At 33.2% G+C, this 27,893-nt stretch overlaps 1 protein-coding gene across 1 annotated transcript; it reads left to right on the top strand.

Annotated features, from left to right (window-relative positions):
• LOC110101402 (PHD finger protein ALFIN-LIKE 1) lies at positions 1-27,818 on the top strand. Its single transcript, XM_020829285.2, has 5 exons — positions 1-312; positions 380-412; positions 501-723; positions 26,663-26,777; positions 27,315-27,818. Exons 1-5 carry the CDS (start codon positions 36-38, stop codon positions 27,564-27,566), a joined length of 900 nt encoding a protein of 299 aa, XP_020684944.1. The 5' UTR covers positions 1-35; the 3' UTR covers positions 27,567-27,818.
• Positions 27,819-27,893: the final 75 nt, after the last annotated feature.

The raw sequence follows: 27,893 nt of genomic DNA, 5'->3' as shown, positions 1-27,893 counted from the left end.
CCGTCCATTGGAAGAAAGGGTATTACTAAAACTAGATGGACGGTCTAGATCAGTTGATTTACCAAGAAAAAAAGAACGTCCCTATCCAGGTAGTTTGTTTCTCTTTTTTAGATCTCTCCGTATCAAAAAGCGGCAACCATTTAGCTCAGTATTTTCCTCTTCACGGATCCCTCGCCCTACTATTGCCGGCGGCGAGCTCGAGCTCGATCTCCATGGAGATGCCCTCTATCTCCTCGACTCCCCGCACCGTCGAAGAGATCTTCAAAGACTTCTGCGGCCGACGCAGCGGCATCATCCGCGCTCTTAATCAAGGTCCCATGCCCACCCCTCTTTTATCTCTTACCTTCTTGGTACTAACTCATTTGATTTTCTGCTTCAGAGGTCGATGAATTCTACGCACTCTGCGATCCGGGTGAGTCACTTCTTTTTCTGTTCGACGCGGGCGTTTTTATGGTGTAGTTTTTTTGGGATCTAGGGCTTATTGGTTTCGATCTTTGCAGAAAAGGAGAACTTGTGCCTGTACGGGCATCCGAACAGCACGTGGGAGGTGACTCTTCCGGCGGAAGAGGTGCCGCCGGAGCTTCCGGAACCTGCGCTAGGAATAAATTTCGCCAGAGATGGAATGAACCGGAGGGATTGGCTCTCTCTAGTAGCGGTGCACAGTGACTCCTGGCTGCTCTCTGTTGCCTTCTATCTTGGGGCACGTTTCAATGGCAATGAAAGGTACGGAGATGAGTTGGAATGTTTTCTTGTTTTGCGGTCCAGTTGATTTACTTGCATGGGATGAGATGCAGTTGTTATGAACCTAGTTCTTTGGTTGTTTCTGCAAGTTTCTTCAATTCGTAGATAACCATACAATACCTGTTTGAGTTGTTGACACACTTATATTTCCGTTTAGTTTTTTCTAGAATAAAGCGAAGTATTTAGTTTTAAATATTTGGAGAATTGTGATATTCCCTTCTTGTTTGCCTAGTAAGTTGTATGATGTATCTATTATTGTAGACTTTCTGGTAAATAAAAATAAGTATGATTTATTATGGATTAGTCCAAGTACCGGAGTTTGAGGCTAGCTCTTTTTTAAAATTTATAGGTATGCAAAGAAGCATTTTAGTCATGTAATCTACAGCAGCCAAGCGTCCCTTATTGGAATTTTATTAGTTGCATTATGAAGATAATGGTGCGACTTATAAATAGGAACTATTGTGTCTGGTATGATTTGTGAGTTATGAAGAAGCAAACCCATAGAATAAAGCTAGTTGAATTTATTGAAAGAGCGGTTTATGCATTGTATAAGATCTCTTTTGTCTCTCTTGATTTGGTCATTCATTAACCAGATCTATTGGTTGTTACGTTAGCTACATTTTATGTCACATCAACTATTTTTACAGAATGTGTTGGAATGCTTACTTGATTGTTTATGTATCTGGTGCCCATTAAGATGGATAAAGCCTTTTTAGGCCGGTACAGCTTGTTAAATAAAGCTATATGTATTTATGTTTGTTAAAGCTATATGTATTTATGTTTGTTTTATGTAGAGTTTTCATGTAGAAAATTTCTAAGCCACATCTTTATTGATGACTAACTTTAGCTCATGCCCTTATGAGACAACTCGTTATGTCTAATTTTTCTTTCTCATCTCTATTGGGATGTTTGAGTATTGACTTAAATGAAAAGTATTTGAATTGCTCAAATATTTGTTTGTTGATTGATAACTTCGTGAATGAAGCTCCTGCTAATGCTAGTGCATGAGGTTCCTAGCAATATAGGGACTGGCAAAGTGGTGGATGTATCATAGTCATATCATTGCAGTGTAGGGAGTGTGGGCTCCGAAAATTCCATTGGTGGGTGTTGGGTCGGCGAGGTCGGAGGCAGGTGAGTCCGGCTGGTGGCGGCTAGGGCACGGCGGCAGGAGCCGGCGAGCACAAAGTCGGATCGAGGAGAGGTAAGTTTCGAAGTTCCTCTCTCGTTCCTTGCTTGCGATCTTCTTCCTCGGTTTCGATTTTCAGAGCGTATGTGTGCGTATCTGTGTATCCCTCTAACCGTCCGAATGGAGAAGGATTTTATATCGTGAGTATGTCGGTTTGCAATTTTTTGAACGAACGGTTGTGAGGTGGGACCGGAGACGATTGTGTCGTTTGGGTATGTCGGTGGGGGAGTCGGTGCTATGCGGTTACAGTCAACAGGGAGGTTGTTTCTATGGCTTGAACACTTGATCTTTAGGTCACAATGGATTCAATCTAATGATTTGTAGAGGCACACCCTTTATTTGTTGATTATAAACAAACCACAATTTGCCTCGGCGCTTTCTTTTTATTCATTTTCTTTCCTTCAAAATATGATTTATTTCGTTAGTAACATTGAATGATCTCTTTTTTTGGTTTCCTCCTCTTCTTTATCATAATTTGTCATTGGTTTATTTGTTCACTTGGCAACATAATGATTAACTGGTGTTGACATGGTTTAGTACATTCAATGCTTTGTCTGGTAGCTTTTGGTGTGGTGATGCAGTGAAACTTTATTTAATATATATCTGGTCAATGTTTTGTTGTTATTATCTCATTTGTGTAATTCTTATTGGGGCTCCATGCTTTCTTGGAAAGTAACAATTTTGCTGTGTTATATTATTTTTTTACTAGCAATTTCATATGCATATGCTAACCAAATTGATGAATAGGATAAGGTAAAATGTTATTGAAATAAATTTTAGTTTATTGGTTGAATATAGATTGATCATGTATAGTAGTTTTTTGGGAGATTGGCGGTTCAAGAATGTTGGCTGAATTTGTAGATTGCGGAACTTGGTAGATGTTGAATTCAAAGTATCAAAGGTTTCCATTTGGCTAATTTAGCTATTAAGTTTTTCTCGTTGCCATCCCGGTTCTTAGGGAAGACCGAACCGGCCGTAAGACCGGTTCACGGTTGAACCGGTCGAACCGGCCGGTCCGGTCCGGTTTTCAAAACCATGCTTAGGACATCTCATGTTATGAAGTTGAAAGGCACCATGGTTGAAGATCTCTTTCTGACATTTTATGCCATTTGCAGGTGATGACTCTTGACATATTACAAAGAGTTCACTGGTTTTTTGGCATTTCCCAAAGCATATGGTCTACAACCTATTTTCTATAAGGAAGAAGAGATATAGAAAGATCCCTTGTGCATTGCGTGTGAGAGGTAGCATTCACTAAGAATAATTTATTTACACAGCCCTACGTCTTAATCATATTTATAGTCTATATAGAATAATCATGTTGGTTGTAAAAAAATAACTTTATTTAATGCGAAGAACATCCACTATGGAGGCGATTCTTGTAAGAAGTCTATTAATGAGAAAAGCATATAGAACAATTAAAAAAAATCGCATATGTTTTTCATTGTTTTTGAGAAAGCATATGATTGGCTACTATTAGAATTGATTTGGTGTGCCGTGAGGTTGTCTGTTAAAGGTTTGTTAAACTTAAAAGGATATGAATGATGGAGCATGATTGTAATTTATTATTAGTTGTATAGTCACAAAAGTGTTTCTAATCACAAGAGGATTACATCAAGGATCTACATCAGGTTATTTTTTTTTATATTGGTTTTGTCGATGCTTGTGAATGATATTCAAATTTGAGCACCATAATATTTGTTATTGAAGATGATTTGGTTCTAATCAGCGTGACCTCTTGCAACACAAGTGGAAAACTGGAACTAGGAAGAAAATATCTGGCTCAAGATTGGCAGAATGAATCTCAATATACGATATTCAATGTGGGATTGATTCTTATGAGTTGGTAATGACAAAAGATAAATTAATAATTAGATATAGTAAGTTTAAGTGTATATTGGATCTATTATATACATGAATGAGGCATAAATTTTATAGGTAATGCTAAGTGTTTAAGGTGCATAAGTGTTTTTGGCTTATGAGATAAGATCTTCTTATAGAGAGACTTGAAAGTTTAAGTTTATAAAATTGAATTAGCTGGCCATGCCATGGGGATTTTTGTGTTGGATGATAAAGAAGTTGATTGTTGTGAGATAAGAGTATTTACATAAATGTGTGGCTAAAAGAGTAAAGATGGTTTGAGAAATGATTAGGTGAGAGGGCCTATTGGAGTAGCACCCATTCAAGTTAAGGTAGTGAAATAAAGACTTATGTTGTTTGTGCATGATGGGGGTGAAGATGCACCGATCAGTTGAGTAAATAAACTTAATGCGAAGGACGATGAAGCAAACAATGGGTAAATTATGTTTAACACGGATAGAAATTGTGTATAAATATTTATGCAAATGGATTTAATAATTAAAGCAGAATCCAATAATGATGGATGAAAAAATAATGATTTACAAAGCTGATTCCAAATAATTGGGATAGAATTAACAATGGTTTTGATGATGTTGATGATGATGCATGTAAATAATAAAATCTTTCTTATTTTTTAATGAGTAAGAATAACAATAATATTAAAATAATAAGATAAATAATGCTATAATAGCATCATAGTTAGCATTATAAAAGTATTAGTAAAACACTATACGTGCATTTCTGAAAAATTCAAAGAAATAATTGTAGAAAAGTAAAACAAAACGAGGGCTATAAGAATAAGATAGTTTAAGAGAAAACATCTGTTTCCTTATGCACTTCAAAGGAGATGGTCACTAAAACTTGGGGAAAATGAACAGATAGCATAGAAAGAGAGGATCCAAGCTGATGGATTAAAATCATCGCAGCTTATCATATAACATATATTGCCCATCATATGTTAGATAGCAAGGAAAAAATAGAGAAATTATTTAAACAACTTGATTGTGAGTAAAAAAGCACTTAATCTTGTTGCCCAGTGCCTTAGCAAGGATGTTATCAATCAATTGTAAGGAACTCATTTCTTTTAAATGAATGCATATAGTACTTAAATTTGTTACCCCCTTTTGTGCCTACGTTCCCCAAGCAATAAAATGGGAGAAAATATCATAATGTTGTAAGGAGAAAATATGGAGGCATAAGGATAAAATATTTGCTTCTATGCACAGTGGAAAGGAGATGAATGTAAAAGCTTGGAGAAAGTGAAGAATAACTTGGAAAGAGGAGGGTTGAAGCTGATGGGTTAAAATTGTTGGAGCCAATGCTTTCAAAACGCCAAGCATGGTGCAAATTGCTAGGTTTTCTTTTCGTTTCAATGTGCAAACATAAAAATAAAGCGATACTTTTGCTAATTAAAGTGGTCATGGCTTGTGAGTCTGCCTATACATATCACCATTGCTCACTAGCCGTCATCATTTTCAGCTATCGGCCATTGACCACCATTATTGTTGAGTTTTACACTGTATTCATTTGATTTTTAACAAAAAAAAAAAATCATTTGTATTTATTTTACACTCATTCAAATAACTTCAAACATTTCGAATACATTATATTCATTTTATATTGTATTTCATTTTACTATGCATTCCTTTTTTAGCAATCCAAACATTCTCTTGCTCAAACTTACTTTAAGGCTAGAACAGCCGGATGGAAAAAGATTTGATGAACTTAATTTCTACTCTTTCGACATCCCAGCTACTAAGATGCAAGAACAGTAAATTAAGTCTTATCACTAAATCTCTTTAGTTTTATACAAGGAGGACAAATCCTATCTTAGGTCTCCAGCAAGGTTAAGGCTTGAAATTATTGTCAGGTGACCTGTAACAATGATCAACCTTTTATCAAACATTCTCATATGTGCCCCATATCCCAGCACACATTCTCTTTGAATAATTCTTCTACACATAAAGCTTTATTAAAAATATAAGTATCAGTACCATTAAAATTTGACAAATTTTATTTGAGGCATTATTAGATAAGAATTGTCAGAATACCATAAGAGAAGAGATGAATCCCTTGGAAAAATTACAGTTGGGAGACAGTTGAGTTATCAATAGAACAAAAAACCTGTAGGATGCAAGTGGGCTTTCTTATTGAAATGTAAAGCAAGATGATGTCTGGAATAGTATAAAGTAATGTCATTAGCAAAAGGATATGTTCAATCCTTTGAGATATATTGCCAATAAACCTAAACTTTTTGTTACTAAAATGAATATAATTCACATCCTGATTTATTTGGTTCTTTTGTTTGGTTAAAATTCTTTTTTTTTAAATATATGGGAAGGAGTTTAAAATCGGGGAGAATGCGGACTTGGGGTGATATCAATGAATTGTTGTAGAGAAGTGGTTCTAATTTAATCTACTCTATGAACTTATGACACTAATGATAAGCAAGTTAGACCTTCAAATCTCATGACTATTCCCATATTTTTAATTTAGAGTTTATGGGGATCAAAAATTTCCAAAGAATATTGTTCTTAAGATTAATTACATCTTGGGTGATGCTAAAAACTCTTTGATTAAGAAATATTATTTGTGTTCTACTTGTTTATTCAGTAATGATTGATATCTCTTCCAATAATAAATGAAATGACTTAAAATAAAGATATGAGTTGAAGTATATGCGCACTAAGACATAATTAGATAGCAATCTTTGATGTAGATGAGGATAAGAAAACTTAAGGCAAGTTAGGGCTTATGATATGTAGTGGGTGTTAAAGTATATGAGAGCTCTTAGGATGGGGGAGGGGGTCATAGGTTTGTGATCATAATAGCTTAAGTCCTAAGAATGAATGAATTATTCTTTCTATAAGAAGCATTTTATTTTAATTTGTAGAAATGCAATCTTGGCATGTGGGCACCTGAGAGAATTAAAGGCAAGGAAGACAACTTCAAAGATGATAAAACTTATATTCTAGAACATCACATAAGTTTGGATTATTAGAAAAGCTCAGGAGCTAGGTTTGAAATTGCGCAATTGGGTATTGAAGCGTTTTCCATTTGTGAGGCGAGGCGTAAGCTTCAAGGCGCAAGACTCAAAATTCAAAAAATTGCGTAAAGTCAAAATTAAGATTAAAAATGATTTTTTTATAGTAACTAAATAATATATTAAAGAATGACAAAAGAAATAAAATTTGCATATATATGAAATAAAAAAATACAGAAGACATAAAAGTGACAAGTGATAAATTATATGAAATAAAATTGAAATTCAAACATTACAATAACAAAACAGTATACAATGTAGTAATTGCATAATCATATAAAATGCAATTCAAAACAAAGTCTTCAATTTTCAATTATCTACTCATCCACATTTAATTAATAAAAAAACAGTAATGGTATAACAACAACTTAGAAGTCATCAGCGCTATCATCACTGAGGCATACTTCTTAATGGCGAATGGTGCACCATGGCGCAAATGTCCTATTTGAGCCATGTCGCATAGCGCACGGCACGAAGCACGCCATTTTGAACATGGTGTAAATTATACAATAATTATAAAATAATAAGCATGAATATGTAATATCATTAAACTGAAAGACAAACTATCATAATAGCAAACAAATAATGACAATACAAATAAATAACAATGCAACATAATTTCAAGTCTAATAAGTAGTCAATCTTCATACAACTAAAATATATTTAAATGAAAGCAAATAGCATTAAGAAGATAAAAATATGCAATCCAACATTTATCTTAACACTTTTAATATATTTTAAAATTAGAAAATATATTATCTTAAAAATAAAGAAAATATTCATAATTACATTAAAATTTTTTAAAACAAATGGCGCGCGCTATTTTGCGCCGTGCGCCATGCGCCATGGCGCGCATGTGGTGCAAATAATGCGCGCCATTTTGAACCATACACATGGCGCTGTAGGTGCGCCGCGTCGCGCCTTGCTCCATAGCGCGTGCTATTTTGTGCCATTGACATCTATGCATTGAGGGGGTCTTCATTTAAATCATTGTCATAGCAGATTGGTCTCTCTCATGCCTCATCATCCGTGGAGTCCAATGCCTCCCAATCTATTTTTTCTTTCTCTATTTCAGTCATCATCCTCTTTCCTAAATCTTTTTTATCAACATAAAGATGAGAGTAATACTCCAGAGTTTTGAGGCGTAAGCCTCAAATCCAAAAATTGCGTAAAGTCAAAATTTAGATTAAATAAATTTTTTTGTAATAGCCAAACAATATATTAAAGGATAATAAAAGAAATAAATTTGCATATATATTAAATAAAAAAATGCACAAGACATAAAGTGATAAGTGATAATTGTGAAGATAAAATATAGTAATTGCATAATCATATAAAATGTTGTTCAACACAAATATATTTATTTCCCAATTCTCTTGCATCTACATTTAATTCATAAAACAATAATAATGGTACAACAACAACTTAGAAATCTTCAGTGCTGTCATGACTGAGGGGGTCTTCATTTGAATCATTGTTATAACAGATTGCTCTCTCCCCTGCCTCATCACCCGTGGAGTCCAATGCTTTCCAATCTATTTTTTCTTCCTTTATTTCGGTCTTCTTCCTCTCCACTAAATGTTTTTTATCAACATAAAGATGAGAGTAATACTCCAGAGTAAATAAGCTTTAACAAAATTAATTTTTTTATATACCTTTTCTTTTTGTTGTTTATGTAGTTGGGTTGTGGTGGATGTAGATGATCTATTTCTATCACTATCAAAGAAATCAACGTTCAAATCTTCTGTACTAGGTGCTTTGACAAGATTGACCTATTCATGTATATTTTGATCTCTTCCCTTACCGTTTTGGATACTTTGGCACAATGCGATATTCTTGTGTGATCCAGACAGGTGTTCCTTCATCCTAGTGACACAATCCTTCACAACTTTCTCACAATAATTATATTTCAAATACACATATGACTTGATGCTGCCTCCCGCATTAACTTGAGTGCTATGTTTCCATGTTGCGGTCCTTCCTATGACTCAACTTGATTTTATCCTTGCTTTTGACCATCCTCTACAAAACCCTGCAATAACAAGTTGAGAACAAAGAAAATTGAAACTCATAAAAATTCATGCATGCATGCTTTGGAGATCATCATAAATGCAATGAATTTGATTCCAATATGCAAGGTTATTCTTAGCATTTAAACTCATATTTTGACTCCTTTAAGCATTTAAGTTTGACCAAAAGTTTAATGCTTTGATTAAGTGTTTTGGTGATATATATTCAATTGGGAGTTATAAAATATAATTAAAAATGTGTCAGCTGCAACTTAAATAAAATTTGGATTACTCTCTTTTTCTCTTAATTATCTATAATTAATAAATTTATTTTTCGTAGATTTCACCGCATATCTAAATCATATTGGACTCAATTGATCAAGTGGGTTGCTAAACAAATTCCCATTGTGTCAATTTGGGTTATACGGAATGGTTAATTTTGGGTTAATGAATGATTAAAAAATGAGTCCTCTAAGTAAATGTGATGGGTCAAATCATATTGATAAGCATGCTATGTTTAGGAGTGAGTAACAATTGTTTTTTATCCATTCATAAGTTTAGAATAAATTAATTTAGCTTTAGGTGCATTTTAAACCTAAAATTTTCTTTTATTAATGAGGTTTGACCAGGCATTAATTGTTTGACTTTAAGTTGAGAGTGCATGTGTAACTTGGGTCATCAGTAAGTGAGGATGACTCACGACAAAAGGTCTAATATATTAATAGAAATCTAATTAAGTCAATCAACAGAAGAATGCCCAAAGCTCAGAGTGTATCGAGTTAAGGGACACTGGTGAATAGCTCTAGTGTGTGTGCTAGTGATTGAGCGAACCAGGGAGATGGGTTGAGTCAATGCTAAAGCATCAGTCTAGTGATTGTAAGCTTTGAATGTCTCTTATTTGGCGTGTGTGCTGCAATAAAAGAATCAAATGTATGTGTAATTGATATATCCCAGACAAACCTTGAAAAAATTGATGGTTTATAATAAACCTAAGTAGAAGAACTTTTTTTTACAAACCCCATGTAGAAGCATATTTTTTAAATCTCACAATAATGTGTGTTGATTAAAGAAGACATTATATGATTTTAAATAGTCCCCAAAGGCATGGTATGATAGATTTACAAAAGCCTTATATGAAATTGGATATAAATAGAATCAAGATGATCATGAACTTTCATAAGACATTCCTTTGAATGAAAAATTTTAATTTTTTTGATAAATGTTGATGATATAACTGTGACATTGGATGACAATCAAAGGAAAGGATTTACTTGGGGAAAATACTCACTGTAGAGTTTGAAATCAAAGAACTTGGCAAGTTCAAATACTTCTTAAGTATTGAAGTGGCTGAATTAAAACAAAAAATATTCATTTCTAAAAAAATATATATTTCGAGACAAATAAAAATGATTGATTGAAAGCCATGCGAAACCTAAACAGAACCAAACCAGAAATTGGACACATGAATGAACAGAAGTTGACATCAGACAATATTAAAGATTAGTTGGGAAATTAATCTGTTTGTTCAATAACCATCATGACATTGCTTTTGCAGTAAGTCTCAGAGTCAATTTATACACAAATAATCTCAACTTTAAGTTGTTTATCGAGTTCTTAGGTATTTAAAATCAAATTATGGAAAAGGAATTCTCTATACAAAATATGAAACCATACAAAATTGAAGGTTATTTTGATTCCGACCATACAAGATCACTAATGGATATGAGATCTACTTCAAGTTGTTGCACATTGCTGGGAGGAAATCTGGTACCATAAAAAGGCAAGAAACAATTGTCTCAAGGTCAAATGTTGAATTGAAAGCAATCTCTTAAGGTATTTATGTAATCCTTTGGATAAAAATTATATTGGAAGATTTATATGTCAAATGAAAAGGATTTTTTAAGATGTATCGTGAAAATAAGTATGCTATGAGTATCGCACACAATCTAGTACAACATGATCTAACCAAACACGTGAAGGTAGATAAGCATTTTATAAAAGAGAAATTATGAAGCGGGTTAATTTATATACCATATATTCTAACATGAAATCAACTCTGACATATTTACGGAAGGAATCAGCAAACCTTGTTCAAAAATGTGTTTACCAAATTTTGAATAGTGGATCTCTACTATCCAAGTTGAGTTTGAGTGGTTAAACTACCTTTGACTGGCAAAATTGGCAAATAAGGAAGATAATGGGCTATGGATTCATGTGCTGAACAAAGAAAATGTGCCACGAATTCATGTGCAAACAATGAAAGGGGAGTGCCATGGATTGCTTCCATTGACTAAAACAGGAAGGAGATAAAGAGGAAGAGGCAGAAATCAAGACGAAGGGTGGACAACAACCTTGCACACAAGCAAAACATTGACAGCAACTTTTTTTTTGAAATTATTGGAATTAATATTTTTCTTTAAGATTGTGTAATTTCCACTTATTCTCTAGGTGGTTTTGTGTATAAATACCAATTAGAGGAATAAACAAACCAAGTTTTCAAGATGCTTTTAGCTTACCTTAGATGCATTAGAGATCATTGGGACCTGAGAGGTATTGTGTTTTTGATTTTCTTTTATAAATGGAAAGAAGTTTAAATTGTTGCATCAAAGGCCGTACAATATATATATATATTTAAGATGCTTATAATTGTTTGAGATGGTAGTTCATCGTGTGCATTCCTCAACATTTGTTTTGCAAATCTCATATAGTTTACAATTTTTTGATTTAGATTGCAATTATCTAGGTCAGACATAACCCCCGAGTAATATCCTTGAGTTGGCTGTTCCTTGCACTTATCCTTTGAGATTTATAGTTTTTCTAATTGTCTTGATTCCTTTTAATGTTGGGTTTTCTGTCGATGGGTTCCTATTGCTTATTTGCTTCATTTCTTGCTGCTCCATACCTGCATAAACAGTGGGCATGGGTGCAGTATTGCATGATAGAATCATCATTTAAAATTTCTGCACTATAGATAAATCTAAGTGGACAATATGTTTGCACTTGAAACTTGCCCGAAGGAGTTGGTGCCTTATCACTAGGTCTGTAATAGGCACACATATTGAATGCTATAATGGCTAATTGCACATATGTAGCGAGGCACTGCTTGAGCTCTTTGTTGCTTTTTGAGCAGTTCCTTTTAAGAAGGCGGGTGCCTTATTGATACCTTGCTGGGCGTCAGGAGTCCTTTGCAGGTGCTGTATTAATGTCGTGTAGCTTGCAAATAACTATGCCATTCATTCTTTTATTTTGGTCTTGTATGCATATGACCCTTAAAATTGTTTTAAGTTTTTTTCTTTTCATTTCAATAAGAGAACAAAAATGAGCCTTATACAAACAAACATTGTGTTGTTGATCGAGTTTATTAGTTTGCTTACAACCTTATGAAAAATGGATATTTACAATGGAACATAAGAAAGTTGATGCAAAAACATAAGATAAGTCATCAAATAAGTAATACACTATCATTAAAGTAGCATTTTATTGTTCTCTTTGCGAGCTACTTGTTTAGCAATAAACGAACATGTTTAAGCATATAATTAAATGAGTGGATTAATATTCAAATTTATTCATTTATATGTTGAGCTTTAAAATTTTGTTCAATGTTATTCGATTATCCAAAATTAGGAAAAAAATTATAATTATATGAATGACCATCTAGTGGTTCATTGAGTGTACTAATTTGCTTCAAGCCGTAAACATCATGTTGCCTAACAACAGTGTTTTTACTATGCATTTTGCTTAACAAGAGTGTTGTTGCTCTGTCTAAAAAAGTAAATCAATGACTTGGTGCTGCGTTTCTGTATGTGATTTATTGATGCATTGCAATGCATCATTTCCTTGACGTGGCATAATAATTAGAGACTTGGTAAAGCTGCAATGCACAACACGGTGCACTGACGTTCTAGCATTCTGTCACTGGTGGTTAGGTCCCCAAAATAAAGCGTTGGTTAAAAAAAAATTGTTACATCAATTATGTAGTGTTAACTGCAGAAAATAAATGTGAAGCACGTTGTTTTGATAACTAGGACGAGAGATTAGGTTCTGATTTGAAAATGTGTACCTCCTTTTGGAAAGTGGGATTCACATGGGTAGCTTTAGTAGAAACAAGGGTTACAAATGGACCTATGTGAGAGGATTTAAAAGGCATTAGAGGCTAATGGTAGAATGTATTGTAGTTCTTTGATTTCTTGTTGGCTATGGTCAACCAATTAGAAATGCAAATTCTCTCTATGATGAAAAATTACCTTTAATGTTGCTGAAAAGAGTTGCCTCAAATGTGGTTGGTGTAATATTTTCCAAATTATTTATCATAATTTACTACTATTTGGCTTGGGAAATTTGATATATATGCCTCATAATGCATGCAATTGGCCAAACATCTATTTTTTTTTTTGGAGAAATATGTTCAAAATTTATTTGAGGATTAAATTGCCCTTGATATTCCTGTATCCCCACTTCCAATTATTTCCGACTAAAAATATTGAACGACGATGTTTCGTCATTCCAGCTCATCTATGCACTTCCAACATTTTCTATAGCCAATTTCATCATCAATTCGATGAGTTCTCCTCCTATAGGATAAGAAAATTGCGACATTGAAGTTGGGCTGCTCATTTACACCCACATCGATGGTGATAAGTCTTTTTAATGTTTGAATGATGTTATTTTCATATAATTAAAGTGATTATATAATATTTGAATAACTAAAGTGATTGTGTAATAATCGAGGTAATTTTGATGGAGTCCTAACTATTGTTTGAGACTTGTTGAATTATATGAAGTTTGAATGATGTAGGCATGCTTGTTCGAATATTGTTTGAATCTTTTTGGAATATGTTCATTGTCCGTTCAAAAAATATGTTCAAACAATGCTCAAGCATTGTTTGAATTTTTTTTTGAAAATATGTCCGAACAAGGCCGAACATGTGCTCAAACATGTTCGAACCTTATTCAAACATTTTTCGAGCGCATGTTCAAACCTCAAATGTTCAAACCTTGTTTGAATCGAACAAATGTTCAAACCTTGTTTGAATGCTTGTTCGAATATATGTTACAGCGGATGGTGGTCTTATGCTTATATTACGAGAGTTTTTTCTCAAGATGATTCAAAGATTAACATGCTTGTATTGTATGAAAAAGTATGGAAAGAAGCGGCCAAATCATGTGGACATTTACTGAGAAACTGAGCAAGGGATTGATGGTTCGAAGATGTATTTTTATAGAAGATCTCATAGATCTTATATACAAAGGTACAGAGGCTAACAAGAACCAAATTTGCTTAAAACTAGAGAACTTTCATTTTGTTGAAGAAAAGTTCTTCTTACAAAGACAAAAAGAATATGATCTTGCTTTTTTTTGAATGAGATATCCCTACCTATTCAAAATAAAATTCCCATTTGTATGTTAATTGCTCCCAGAAAGATTTAAGGTGTAGATTATTATGCAAATGAGGATGTGTAAAAGCCTCAAGCTTAATTTTACTAAATTTTTAAAAATTGTTTGAGGTAGCGCTGCGTTGCTGAGCCTACTGGGCACTGCAATGCCAAGCCCTTGAGTTTTTTAGAATTTAAGTGAGTGTAGCAGCGTTGGGTCAGAAAATGATTTTTTTAATAAAATATCAAAATATATTTTATCATCTTCCCATTTCATTTTCATGCTGGGTGAGAGAAATGGAGAGAAAGGGCGAGAGAGGTGGAAAGAAGAGATCATGCCACTATTTTATGTTGCTTCAGTTGTAAAAAGTGTTCTGATCGTGGTAGGTAACTTTAGTCCTACATATGTTTTTGATGATTTTGAGTTTTATCTATTTTCTTCCTTATGAAATTAATAAAAAATGCAATATCTTCTATTTTGATGAACTTTTTCCATGTAATTTTTGATGTGGTAGATATGGTAGCCTTGAATAGTTTGACTGGTTCATATTTAAATTTCATCGTTAGTTTCATATATATGTTATTTCTTTTGAAATGAGTAGAATAATACTGAGAACGAAATGATTAGGAGCCAACATACTACATTTGCACATGAAATATCTGACACGCATAAATTTTTTATTTTTCTGGTTAACATGCATTTTGATATAATACATGCATACTAATGAGTATAATGATAGTTGCATTGGGTGTAATGATATTTGCTATTATGATTTATATGATATGTTATGCATGTGAAAGTAAAAAAGGCTGGCTAGAAATGATTGGCTGATTCAGGTTAGCTGGATACATGTTACCCTGCTCAGGAGTGGGAAACGATAGACTTGATATTGAAAAAACACCATAGGTAGTTAGATGTCTTGCCTTGCTTATATATGCATATGACATGAGCATATATGATAAATTGCATAAATGATATGATATAATATACCATGCATATGATACTAGACATAATTGATATATATATATATACCATAACATAAACAATTCGTCCTATAATCAATCAATTTATTTTCTTTATATGATAGAATAAAATATATAATACTAAATAAAAATATACAATTAAAAGTTTTATAAAATATAACTTGAATGAGACGTCGTCTCAAAACACCTCTGGTGTAATACTTATTTTAAAAAGGAATAAGCCTTCTAGGCGCCAATGAGACTTAGGCCTCGAGGTACTTGCACGGCTCAATTTGAGGCGCATCTCGAGGCGTGCGCCTTTAATGATTTTTTAAACCATGGTTTAAACTTTAAAGTAACTGTAACTCAATGTTGCGAATAGATTATCTTCATGTTCATGTTTTTCTCAATGCAATTAGAAACTTGACAATTTTTTATAAGCAAATATCAGTCAAAAGAGGAAATTATATCTACGTGCAAGGAAAAGGAACTCTAATTTCTAGGGAAAGAAATTGTCAAGAGATATTTAGTATAATCATTTCACATATGAAAAATGTTCATAAAGTTTGCAATCTAAGAGATTGACAAAAGCGGACATGTTTGACATCACGAGCCACAAATGAGAATACTCTTGCACTTTGGATACTTTGGATGTTAGATTAAAAGGTCATTGACAAGCGCAATCATGGCTTATTGGAGATACAATAAAAGAGGAGCTCTTTGGATCTGACCCAGATTTGAAGCTGAATATGATAATATCAAGAGTGCAAAGGGCTTATGGCTTTCATTTGGAAAAAGACTTGACAATGTTGTGAGCAAGCCATCATCATATATGTAAGAGAGTCCTTAGAAGTATCCTTTTAGAAATGAATATAATATTTGATCATGCTGAATAGGAAGAATCTATGGATAATTGTTTATATTTTGTTTGATTCTTCAGGATGTTTTAATTATGTTTACTTCTCTTTAGGTCTTTGCATACAATGCTTCAAAAGCACTTGTCATCCAATGTTAATTGTGTATGGAGCAATTCTAAATACAAAATGTAGAGCACTTCGCTCATGACAATAGCTCAAGCTACTAATACTCAGATTTATTGGGTATCATTTTGAATATACAATGAAATTGCCAAAAAAAAAAAAAAAGACTTATGAAGAGAAAGGGAATAGTTTGAAACATCTAGATGTAACCAATTCTATTTTACTTCTCCCCAGCCAAGTTTCAAACATGTTCCACCAGTGGTGGTTTAACATGCAAAGAAGAATGCAAGATTGGGTCCATAGTAGTAGCTCCAGGTAATTGATCAATAATTTGAACCTCTAAGTTAGTATGAAAAACATTAACAATATTTAAAATCTAATCATTATTAGTATAATTCTTGTTAGAGTTATTTATCTGAGCCAAAAATAATATCCTCATTACTAAGAACCTCCTTACCATCTGGTGGTTTTGGGACTTCCTTGACCAAAATTTATGTTTTCACAACATTATATTTCTTATTAAAATAATGATTCATGTATATATTTCATGATCAGATTGAGGGAGTCAATAGACTAGATGGAGAACTTAGTATTTGTCTCTAATGAACATTAGGATTTATGGCTAATGTTTTATTCACAACATTTTCACAGAGACATCATGGACCTTGCACTCATATTTTTATGAATAATGATAGTAAAATTTAAAATTGATAATTATCATAAGGAATATCACTTTGCTTTTAAAATTTATGGAAGAGTTGAGTTTTATCGACATTTTGACAAATTATTGATAAAGAACCCAACCAAAGCTACCAACTTAGAGAATGAAGTTGGCTTTGAGAGATTGGTTTATACTTTTTTTTTTTCTCGTAACTGATAGATCTTGATGAAAATCGATATTTCATAGAGTTTTAATAATGTCACTAAGCATGTATGTTCTTTTGAGTTTATCACTTTATTAGGGTCTTGATGGACCAGCCGATTTGATTGGGAGGGAATCAAGAAGTTTCCTAATCAAGAGGGAGCTATTTTGGAAGGTTCTTAATCAAAGGAGGATTATTTATGAATGTTTAAATTACAATTGGGAGGGAATTATTTAAGCAAGAGGTCTAATTTGAATTCAAAATCTAAGAGGATTTATTTAGGGAAATGGAAAAGGGATTAACGGGGGAATGTTTAGAAAAGTTTTAATTACAATTGGGAGGGAATTAATTTGGTAAATGAATCTAATTTGAATTCAAATTTTAAAGGGAATTATTTAAGGAAAGGGGCTGATTTGGGAAGGAATTATGGGAGCCTATTTAAGGCTAACAATAGGGCGATTTCAGATGATGTTTTGAGAGTTTGCTGAATTTAGTTTGTTCTTAGGTTATTTGGGCTCTAGCATACGGCTAGGGATTTGAGAGAGCTGAATCTTCCTCTCCAATTGAAGATCCAACCATATCTTGCTATTTTCTTTCATATATCTTGTACTAAAAATAATTTTGGTATGTTTTTCTTCCTAATTTCTTATTGTCGTTCGTTGATTTTGAGAAAATTGCATCTACTTCCTATCATGTGGTATCCAAGCATTTTTTTGGGACCTATGACGACAAAGAAAATTGATGCGTTGTAAAAGCGTCTTGAAGGAAAAGTTGGCCGATTCAAATCAGCATTTGAGGATAGAATTGACATCAAGGGAGGAAAAGTTTTCCAACTTAGAAAGAATGATAAGAAAACTATTGGAGCTTCACACCCAACCGACGACATCAGAGGCGAGAACATCATTGATTGGACTGGGAAGTGGGGGAACCCTAATATAGGGACGATGAGGGAGGGTCACGAGGTAGAAGTTTTGGCGAAAGAAGAGGAGATGCCATCTTTGGAGCCACTTCCAAGGAGGGGAAAAGGTGAATGAGTGAGATTTTTTATGAAGCTGAAAAGTTTGGAAGTAGAAGATGGGAATAAGATAAAAGTACAAAAAATGATTAAGACGCTCCTACAATAGTATCGAGAGGTGTTCGAACCAATTTAGTGGTTGCCTCCTTCATAGGAATGGGAGCATGCTATCATCTTGAAGGAAGGAGTCTCACCTATCAGTGTTCATCTATACCGTCATCTCCAAATTCAGAAGTATGCAATCAAGATATTGATAAAGGATATGCTGGAGAAAGAGATCATTCGACTCAGTGTCAATCCATTTTTTAGTCAAGTGCTATTAGTCAAGTGCTTCAGTAGCAGTTTCCTTCGTTCCACCTTGAGGACAAGGTGGCACTTTGGGAGAGGAGTATTGATGGACCGGCCGATTTGATTGGGAGGGAATGAGAAAGTTTTCTAGTCAAGAGGGAGCTATTTAGGAAGGTTCTTAATCAAAGGGGAATTATTTAGGAATGTTTAAATTACAATTGGGAAGGAATTATTTAAGCAAGATATCTAATTTGAATTTAAAATCTAAGAGGGAATTATTTAGGGAAAAGTAGGAGGATTTAAGAGGGGATTGTTTAGGGAAGTTTTAATTATAATCGGGAGGAAATTAATTTGTGAAATAAATCTAATATGAATTCAAATTTGAAAGGGAATTATTCAGGGAAAGGGGGCTGATTTGGGAGGGAATTATGGGAGCCTATTTAAGGCTAACAATAGCATTATTTTAGATGATGTTTTGAGAGTTTGCTGAATTTAGTTTTTTCTTATTAGGTTATTTAGGCTCTAACAAGCGGCTATTGATTTGGGAGAGCCCGATCTTCCTCTCCAATTGAAGATCCAACTATATATTGCTAATTTCTTTCATATACTTCGTAATAAAATTTTTTTTGATGTTTTTTCTTCCTAATTTCTTATTGTCATTCGCTGATTTTGAGAAAATTGCTTTCACTTACTATTAGGTTCTTGAGACACATAATGTATTGATGATTTTTAGATAGACATACTATTGCAACGCTTAAAAAAACCATTTTGGTTTAGGGAATTGAATAATCATTGGGCAAGCTCTTGAATAGGGAAAAGTAGGAGGATTGAAGGGGGGATTGTTTAGGAAAGTTTTAATTATAATCGGGAGGAAATTAATTTGGGAAATAAATCTAATATGAATTCAAAATTGAAAGGGAATTATTCAGGGAAAGGGGGCTGATTTGGGAGGAAATTATGAGAGCCTATTTAAGGCTAACAATAGCATGATTTTAGATGATGTTTTGAGAGTTTACTGAATTTAGTTTTTTCTTATTAGGTTATTTGGGCTCTGACAGGCGGCTATTGATTTGGGAGAGCTGGATCTTCCTCTCAAATTGAAGATTCAACTATATCTTGCTAATTTCTTTCATATACCTCGTAATAAAAAAAGTTTTGATGTATTTTCTTCCTAATTTCTTATTGTCATTTGCTGATTTTGAGAAAATTGCATTCACTTACTATCAGGTTCTTGAGACACATAATGTATTGATGATTTTTAGATAGACATACTATTACAATGCTTAAAAAAACCATTTTGGTTTAGGGAATTGAATAATCATTGGGCAAGCTCTTGAATAAGGCTCAAACAGAAATTGTTTAGATTAGCTAATTTGAATTGCATGTTCTTGATGGGATTTTAATAGTGACTTCGATTTACATGAGATGACATGTACTTATGGAAAGTTTAATGTTATGAGTCTCAATTGTAAACATGCATTGGCTATTGCTTGGGATTAGGGTGTCAGCTATTATAGCTTATATTGAAAATTTGACACAAGAAAGCTTGCTTGGGTGCATATGCTAAAATATATATACTATTGGAAATGAGAACATCTGGGAGGTTCCAGATAAAATAAAGAGCGTTGTTATATTATCTCTAATTGTGAAGTTTAAAATTTGTCATCCAAAAGCCGTTCTTCTTTGGGTGACCAGTTTTTGACTTCACAGTTGAAGGCCTTTAAAGCGGGAGAATGATGCTGTGCGATATAGTTACTGTTGATGTGATGTGAAATGCCATAATTAAGTATTTGTAGGGCCAAGTGTTTGACACCTTCATGATAGATTTTACTTTATTTTTCTTATCATACTTGCAACATTATAATTTTATTGGATATTAAAAGGCTTTTCTTTCACATGTTGATGATATGTCTAGAATCTTTGAATAATGTCATTTGATGAGTTCGTCAATTTAATGCAAGTTTGTAGTAATGTCACTGATTAGTTCTATTCAAGGTGGCCATGCCTGTCATTGCGATTGTATGCTACTTATGTTAAACTCTAAAGATCCAAACTATAGTAATGCTTGCTGTAACACGTTGTTTGAACATTATTTGAATTAGGTTCGAATCTGGTTTGCATAAGTCTCAAACTTGGTTCAAACTTCAAACACTATTCAAACCTTGTTAGATTCCTATTTGAACCTCCCTTTTTGAACCTTCTTCCATTCCAGTTTGAACCTAGTTTAAAACTTGTTTGAGCCTAGCTCAAACCATTCTTAGACCTCTTCAAACCTTTTCAGTTAGGTTAGAAGCAAGGAACATTGTTTGAATAACATTCAAACGAGGTTCAAACCATGTTTAAATGAAACTTTGAACTAAGGTTTGAATATGAACCGGTTTGAACCAATTTTGTTATGGACTTCAATAAGTTCGTTGTGTATATCATAGGGGCATTTACTCCGAAACTTCCCAACTTAATTTTCTAAGAAAACATCCAATTACGACTATTATAATATATGTAGAGTCCAATTTCACCTTAGCTTTGTTGTTGTGCATGTTATTTTGCGTGACTAGCACTACATGTTCTGCATATACATGGCCTTGTTAGGCACCTACTATATTGCTGAATTCACAAAGTTCAAGGGCACCAAAAATGATTTAATATATATTTCTAAATATGCAGTGATGCATAATTGCAAGAGATGCGTGACATGCTTGCTTTAGTCTAAGTTTCAGCTTTGTAAGGTTTAGGCTTGGCTTGGCTTATCCTTCATGGTTTCTCTTAGGCTGCTTCTGTAAGGATCCTTTTTGGCTGAGTTGTGCCTGGGCATGTGGCCGAGATGAAATTTAGGCGGTTATTTTGCATGAATTCTCTAGTTAATGTTTGGAATTGAGAACAACATTTTGTTGGTATTCAACTGAAAAGAATGATATTGCTGATACTGAATAGGATGAGGATGATGATGCCGTATAAATGAATTTGATTTGCAGCTTATTAAGTTGGTGCTTTGCTTTTCAATTTATTTAATTGAAGATTCGCATTGTGTAGTATCTGTACTAAAATTTTATTCCAACTTTTGTTGGTTCTTTGAATTGCTTATTGCTGAGAGATGCATTTGGTGTTAACAAGTATTTAGCTTAAATTTCTTCTGAAATTCTCATGGCATTTTATGTCATCTTATTTTATTAATCTTTGAGCTTAATTACATCCAATTTTTGTATTGGTTCTTCTTTTGCCTCTCATATGTCCCTATACTATATTAGTCTGCTTTAACATGATCAATTAATTACCTCTTGGTTTACTACAAATTATTGCTCTATTTGTTTTTTTCACTTTCTACTAGATCTTTTACAGTTTTTTTTTTTGTTGCCAACTGTGTAGTATTGCATTGTATATATTTTTATTGGCATTTTAGAAATTACTGCTTGTTGGCTTTCATCCTACATCACGTCAGAAACATCCATTTGCTTCAACAAGCATTTAGGTGAGAATTGGGTTGGAATTGTTCAGGGGGTCATTACTATTTTTGATGGGCCTTACTTGGCTACTAGGCCTAACTTAAGTGGCAATGTCTGTGGGCATTCCTGCCTAATTGTGCTACCAGGGGAGAGACCTTATTGGATTAGATTGCTATCAGGCAGATGCCATTGCAATCCAACTTCAAAGCGCTATTAGGAGCCATTGAAATCATAGGTAGCATATTTCCATGAGTGATGAGGTAGTAGTATTGGAGTTTAACTCGTTGGACAGATTGCTTAAATTATAATAGCCTCATGGAAGATTAGTGGAGGAATGGAATGCTGGTTTTGCTACCACATTTGTTGGAGCCCCAAAAATTCAAGAGAAGGAAAAAGAGGGCTATTAAGTGATGTTAGACATCTTAAAGTCTCTTAATGCAAGTAGATGATGCTAGCAAGTAGCAAATGAAAACACATAATTTGAGTTGAAAATATTGTTCTTCCAAAGGTAATTAATTAAAATAACTATTAGTATTTTTATGTGAACCTATAAATACGAGAAATTTGTGCCAAATGATAACATAATAATCACCTAAATTGAAGAAATCCATTGGAAAAAATTAAAACAACAAATCCGTAACCTGATTAAAATTCTTGTCTCGATTGGAAATCCAATTATAACAAATTTGAATAAAGTCAAACACATTTCTAAATCCAATCATGTATTATTTATAAAAAGGAGAACAAAAAAATAATTTACAAATTAGGGAAAATCAAGTCTTATACTGTACATGGATATGACTTCCCTTTAATTATATTGAGCTTGATGGAAACAACCCTAGTTCAATACAAAACATGGAATAGAAAACTAGAATTTTATTAAGCAATCACATACCATAGGTTTTAATATGTATAAGCATCAAATCCTGTGATTGATTGCCGCTTATTTCACTCAACTTAAGCTATGAATAAAGCACAAATGGAACCAAATTTTAAAACAAAATAAAAAAACTTTGAGCCTTTGACCACCCTCAGAAACTCTCAAAATATGAAGTTTAGGAACTATAGAATAGACCTGACACAATTGTAGCCCGTTGCCAGTATAACACACGAAATAGCATTTGATTGTCTAAAAGAAGAGATAGATGGATCAATTGGAATGAAGGAATTGTTATAAGAATTATATGGCTATTGTCATCAAATTTTACTCTTTAAATTTTTATTTCATATTATTCATGTGAATTTTCTTGCAATATTTCACCAAGATGTTTTAGTATGTTACTGTAGTTTTGATATAACAAATTTAAATATTTAGGAATTAGATATATTATAACATTGGAATAAATATTTCAAACTATTGATCTAAATTAAAAATTCACAAAGATTATACCTTCCATTGAATGCAAGAAGATAATTTTGAACCTCATAGTAGTCAAATTGTAGCTTTTGAGAACACCATGACTAACCTGTTTTTATTTAAAGTGCCTAATTAATTTTTTCAGATTAACTCAATTATATGTCCTATTTTTATTTCACATGACGATGCAAACTGTAAACTTTAATATCAATATGATGTAGGATATCTTAGTAACTAGATGATTCGATAAATGAAAATATAATTTAGATTTAAAATTTGTAGTTCAACTGAACACCTTTAAAACATTTAGTCTTTTTTGATGTTAAAAAATGATAAATTCCACATTAAACTATAATTTAATAATCACTTGAGCCGATGAAATCCAACACAATTTAACAAAAATCGTTGTGTTGATTGAATTTACACTATAATTGGAAGCCTAATTGTAATATTTTTTACTAAAACTAATTACATTTATAAAATTAATCATGAATTGTTTATAAGAAAGAGTATAAGGAAATAATTTACCAATCAAAAAGAGCCATGCCTCATGTTGCATGGAGATGGCTACTCCTAGAATTGGTAGTTACTATTTGCATTCTGCTCGAACAAATCAATGCCTGAAATAGGATACAAGATTGCACATAAAGCTGATTTTACTGGGCAAGAAGGTATTTACATGTCTTATGTTATTGATTTTACTGAGCAAGAAGGTTCGAAATTGTTGTCTTGATTGAATTTACACTATAATTGGAAGCCTAATTGTAATATAAATGAAAATATATGAACTGCCACTAAGTTCATTCAACTTAGGATCGGAATAAGGCTCTACGGAACACATTTTAAATAGTTGCTAGTTTTGATTACACAATATCAACGTCATGAAATATGCTTTGTACATGAACCATGAAACATATTATGCACAATAGTAGCGGCCTGACTAACTGTTTACTTGGAATAGGCATCACCCATATACAAGAATGCATAGAAACACTTATAGCTACAAGAATTGCGAAGGAACTAAATCACGTGGCTACATGAATTGAATGTGTGGGGCGCTTGGGGTGTGGGGGTTATTTTTATTCTCTTGTCAATTAAGCATATGCCTTAATTTTTGCGAGGAATACATTATGGAAAGAAGTCAAAATAAATTCAATGTATTAAGCATATGCCTTAATTTTTGAAAAGGTTGGAGTAGCTCCAGTGAATGTGTGGGGCGCTTGGGGTGTGGGGGTTATTTTTATTCTCTTGTCAATTAAGCATATGCCTTAATTTTTGCGAGGAATACATTATGGAAAGAAGTCAAAATAAATTCAATGTATTAATTTTTGAAACATATTCCTAACTCAAGTTATATGTGGAATGAATCATTATACTTTTGGCACAATGAAACAAACATTAGATGCTTTAGAGGAAAAGTAAGAAATGCAATTTTAAATTTAGAGGTTAATCTTAGAACATTGAGTGTGAAGCCCATATAGTTTCAAAGCATTTTGGAATAACTTCATGATTATGATCATAAGCTTTATCCCATTTATTTTGGGTTGGCTTTCTGATTTCTCAATTCTCATTCTCCTTTCTATTTGTGCTATAAGAGATGCTAAAGGCATTCTTCACTAATAGTTTATTCATATTACTTAAGATTTGTGTTTTTTTTCTTTAATCGTTCAACACTAATTTCATATTATAGTCAAATAAATGCCTTTGCTACTCTTCTTCTATATGTCCATAACACGAGTTACTTTTTAGTATCCTTATCATCAGTAGATACTATTCATAATTATTTCTCAATTTATTTCTTATTTTTTCACATAAATAGCTTATTGTTTCACTTAACTTAATTGTCAATAACTTTTTATTGCAGAGCATTTGAATAGATACAACATAACTTTTATTGTAATTTTGTAAAATTTTTCTTTAAAGTCTCCATAATAATCTCTTATTGCATAATTCTCTTATTGTACTGTTACATTTTAGCCACCCAAATTTGATTCTATTATTATCAATATTAAATTCTTTTATATAATAGATCCGAGATATTTAAACTTATCGCATTGTTTGAAGAACTTGCTTCCAAGCATAAAATAATTAGTTTGGAGAGAGCTTTATTTGAAAATATGGGATTTTTTTTGCTACTAAAAGAAAGTGAGTGCTTACATATGGTTCATTTGAGTTTAAACTTAACTATAAGTATCAGTTCACCATTTTTTAATAATTCAAATCATTTTATATTGTTAATCGGTTAAGCACCACTGCAAAGATAATGAAACCTTTTCATCTTGCTCGATTCCACAAATCCCCGAGTTCATTACTGCATTTTTATAGATTTTCTAAACCTTAGAATATCCAAACCTGTCCACCCATCAACGAAAGTATTATGGGGTTTAGTTGTTGTCCAGCCGGGACAATTCTTATTGCAAATTAGCTTTATCATAGCCAAAAGAAAACGAATTCAATGCTGAAACGCTCAGGTACATTATTTTCAAATCATGTTTATTTTGATGCAAGTGTTTGGAACGAGTTTTATTATAGCGAGTTTTAGTAATATTTGTTTTGTATGAATTTATTTCTTACGATTCAGTTCAAGTGTTTGTTTGTGCAGCAATAAGTTTCAATTTTCTCATTATTCTTTAATTTTATTTAATTTCACTACTCTTATGGATTCATGAAACCCATTTTCCTTTTAATTTTGTCATTTTATTATTATTTTACGAACCAAAAAAAAGAAAAGAAAAAAACTTAAAAGGTGACTTTCAAGTTCTCTTATAAGTGGAATTCACGTTCCATCTTTATGAATGAATTTTAAAAATAGGAACTCAATTTCATCCACTCTCTTACAAAAAATATTTTGACTCAATGTTGGGACTTTTTATTGGAAATTAGATTAATTTCAAACACTTCATGAAAAGAAACTAGCCCTTGGTAGTAAGTTGAGTTAATTTTTATGAGAAATTAATGTTAACTCAAATGGGATACCTGATGCTATTTTAATAGACAAATACTGAATGATATTCATAGTGAGGTCCTAACGATGAGCTTCCAGAGTTCCATTTATAGGTCTTCTTTTGGGTTCTCCTGCATCGCATATTACCTCTTGTGCAGACAAAATGCAAAATGTCCTAAGAATTGTAGTAAAGAAACTTTAAGGGAAAAGATGGAAGTCTCGTTATAGTATGTAGGGTGCATCAAAGGTACTTCCAATGGAATTTTTAGCTAAACTCGTACCATAGTTTTCAAAATTTACATAAATTACAACAAATGGTTCTGATACTCCAGTTTGCCTGACCCCATTTTGCTCGCCCATGCAATAGAATGTTGCGAAGGTCAAAATTTTTTTCATGCTGGCAGATATTTTCATGGCAGTGTTAACTGACTGCCAGTCATATGTGGCGCACCACATTGCTTTAATTTTAAACTACTTTGATAGCCGGCTGTATGCCCTATGTGACTTGTAATTTTATGAACCATATAAAATAGTGTTTGTCTGTAAGTTTCTTAGAACTTTTCTGCCGTGTTAATATTGCTCCGCGGCTTCTAATTGACAGGAAGCGATTGTTCAGCATGATCAATGATTTACCAACTGTTTTTGAGGTCGTTACTGAAAGGAAGCCAGGAAGGGAGAAGTCTGATAATGGAAGCAAGTCTAAACAATCAACCAAGGTAATGGCTGACAATGCTATCTATGCCATCCAATTAGGATAACTTGGATCAATTCAGTTTTTTCATCACTAAAATCCAACCATCCAAATTTTGAATTGCATGGCTGGGATGCCAGTAATTTTATGATACAATTGTCTGTGTATTGCAAAGCCCACCCATGGTGACCATCGAGATGCCGTACCCACCTATCCCACCCACTTTTCATGCTTTTTGAATGCAGTCTACCACGGACTGATTGCCTTGAGGCTTGTTGCCCTTTGCTCTGATTGTAAACTTTCAAGCCGAATATTAGAATTTATCGTAGTTGCAGCGTGGTTAAGTACTGCACACTACATAGTGATGATTGCAGTAATATAAGATATATGGTGATTAGCAATGTAAATCGATTTATCCACCGATGTTGAGTACCCACCCATACTCACCACAAGGTCATGGACATGGGCATGGGTGGGTATGGGTATGGGTACCCAATGCAGGGCTCTGGTGTATTGCCTAATTTCAAAGCTTTACGTTGACAAATTTGTGCTCATTTTCCAGCGAACGAGCGACGGGCAGATCAAGAACAATACAAAGCATGCTGATGACGGCTATGGAGAAGATGAAGACGAGCACAGCGAAACCCTTTGCGGAGCTTGCGGTGGCAATTACAGCCCCAGTGAATTCTGGATTGGATGCGATGTGTGTGAGAGGTGGTTTCATGGTAAGTGCGTAAAGATCACGCCGGCTAAAGCTGAGAGCATAAAGCAGTACAAATGCCCCAGCTGCAGTTCGAAGCGAGGAAGACAGTAGTAGTAAAATCAGAGAAAAAGAGAGAAGGATGGAGAATTTGTATCTTCTGTTTGCTGACAGATTTCAAGATGTTTTGTTTTGTTCATGGTTAATATATTAGATTCTAGTGGTGTTTCTTTATGGTGTTAGTGTTTATAGATTATGAACTATACAGCTGCGAACTCTTTTTAAGTATACATATACAGGAAGAGAATAGTTGGCTGTAAACATTAATTTTAGAAATGGACTTCAGCTTCGCATGCTTTTCTTCCATCCAAATGCTCTGCTCGTTCAGTAAAGTATGAATATGCATGCAAAGCTCTGCTTGATTGTTTGTTTTGTGTAGTT

This window comes from Dendrobium catenatum, unplaced genomic scaffold, assembly GCF_001605985.2.
Source record: "Dendrobium catenatum unplaced genomic scaffold, ASM160598v2 fragScaff_scaffold_1553, whole genome shotgun sequence".
NCBI lineage: Eukaryota > Viridiplantae > Streptophyta > Magnoliopsida > Asparagales > Orchidaceae > Dendrobium > Dendrobium catenatum.
Note: the sequence above shows the minus strand (reverse complement) of the source record. Positions and strands in the feature narration are given on the sequence as shown.

What these genes read in the sequence shown, in the direction of transcription:
- LOC110101402 (XM_020829285.2), top strand. Translation starts at nt 36, where the DNA reads ATGGACGGTCTAGATCAGTTGATTTACCAAGAAAAAAAGAACGTCCCT. An exon ending in CTACGCACTCTGCGATCCGG is followed by an intron (nt 413 to 500) that starts GTGAGTCACTTC and finishes CGATCTTTGCAG; the next exon opens with AAAAGGAGAACTTGTGCCTG. An exon ending in CGTTTCAATGGCAATGAAAG is followed by an intron (nt 724 to 26,662) that starts GTACGGAGATGA and finishes TCTAATTGACAG; the next exon opens with GAAGCGATTGTTCAGCATGA.